Source organism: Melampsora larici-populina, assembly GCF_000204055.1.
Source record: "Melampsora larici-populina 98AG31 unplaced genomic scaffold MELLAscaffold_204, whole genome shotgun sequence".
Classification (NCBI taxonomy): Eukaryota; Fungi; Basidiomycota; class Pucciniomycetes; order Pucciniales; family Melampsoraceae; genus Melampsora; species Melampsora laricis-populina.
In genome coordinates, this window is record NW_006768963.1 from 1 (window position 1) to 547 (window position 547).

The 547-nt window shown below is 37.8% G+C and overlaps 1 protein-coding gene across 1 annotated transcript; it reads right to left on the reverse strand.

Moving 5' to 3' along the window:
• On the reverse strand, positions 1-401 carry MELLADRAFT_41298 (uncharacterized protein; the record flags this gene model as incomplete). The annotated part of the gene is made up of 2 exons (XM_007419465.1): positions 1-102; positions 198-401. Coding segments are annotated over 2 exons (306 nt in total), but the record flags the coding sequence as incomplete, so codon positions are not given.
• Between the last annotated feature and the right edge of the window lie 146 nt (positions 402-547).

Genomic DNA, 547 nt, shown 5'->3' on the forward strand with positions numbered 1-547 from the left:
CGGTAAAGGTGAGATCCCGGCATTCTTGCCTGTCTTAGATTCCGTATCTCTAACAATCTCTTCTCTAATCTTATTAAAATCAAAAAACTTTTCACCCGGGTACTATTACCAAATCATCAGAATCAAAGTCTCAGAAAACTTTGAAGTGTTTCAACACATACACAGATTGGAAGGGAACTGAAAAAGATAAAGGAAACCTTACAGTGTAAAAATTCACCCCATTCATCTGGGTTTTGATTCGTATCTGCACCAGGTACTAATGGTTTATCAGAAGGAGGAGTTTCTGTTGTATCTGTTGTTCCATTAGTAGGAGATGATCCAGGAGGTTTGACCGATGCTGGTCTATTAATCAATTGTAAGACCAATGGTCTACGTGTCACAATTCCAGCTATCAAAACCATCAAATTCATTCAATCAGCTTCTGGTATGATATCTCGATTTAGATTGTAAAGTGATTGGGTGTTGACTAACTTCCTCTTGGTCAGAAATCACGTCCTACTAAGTAAACAAGTACAGATGATTTTCCAGAAGATTGTGAACCAATCAC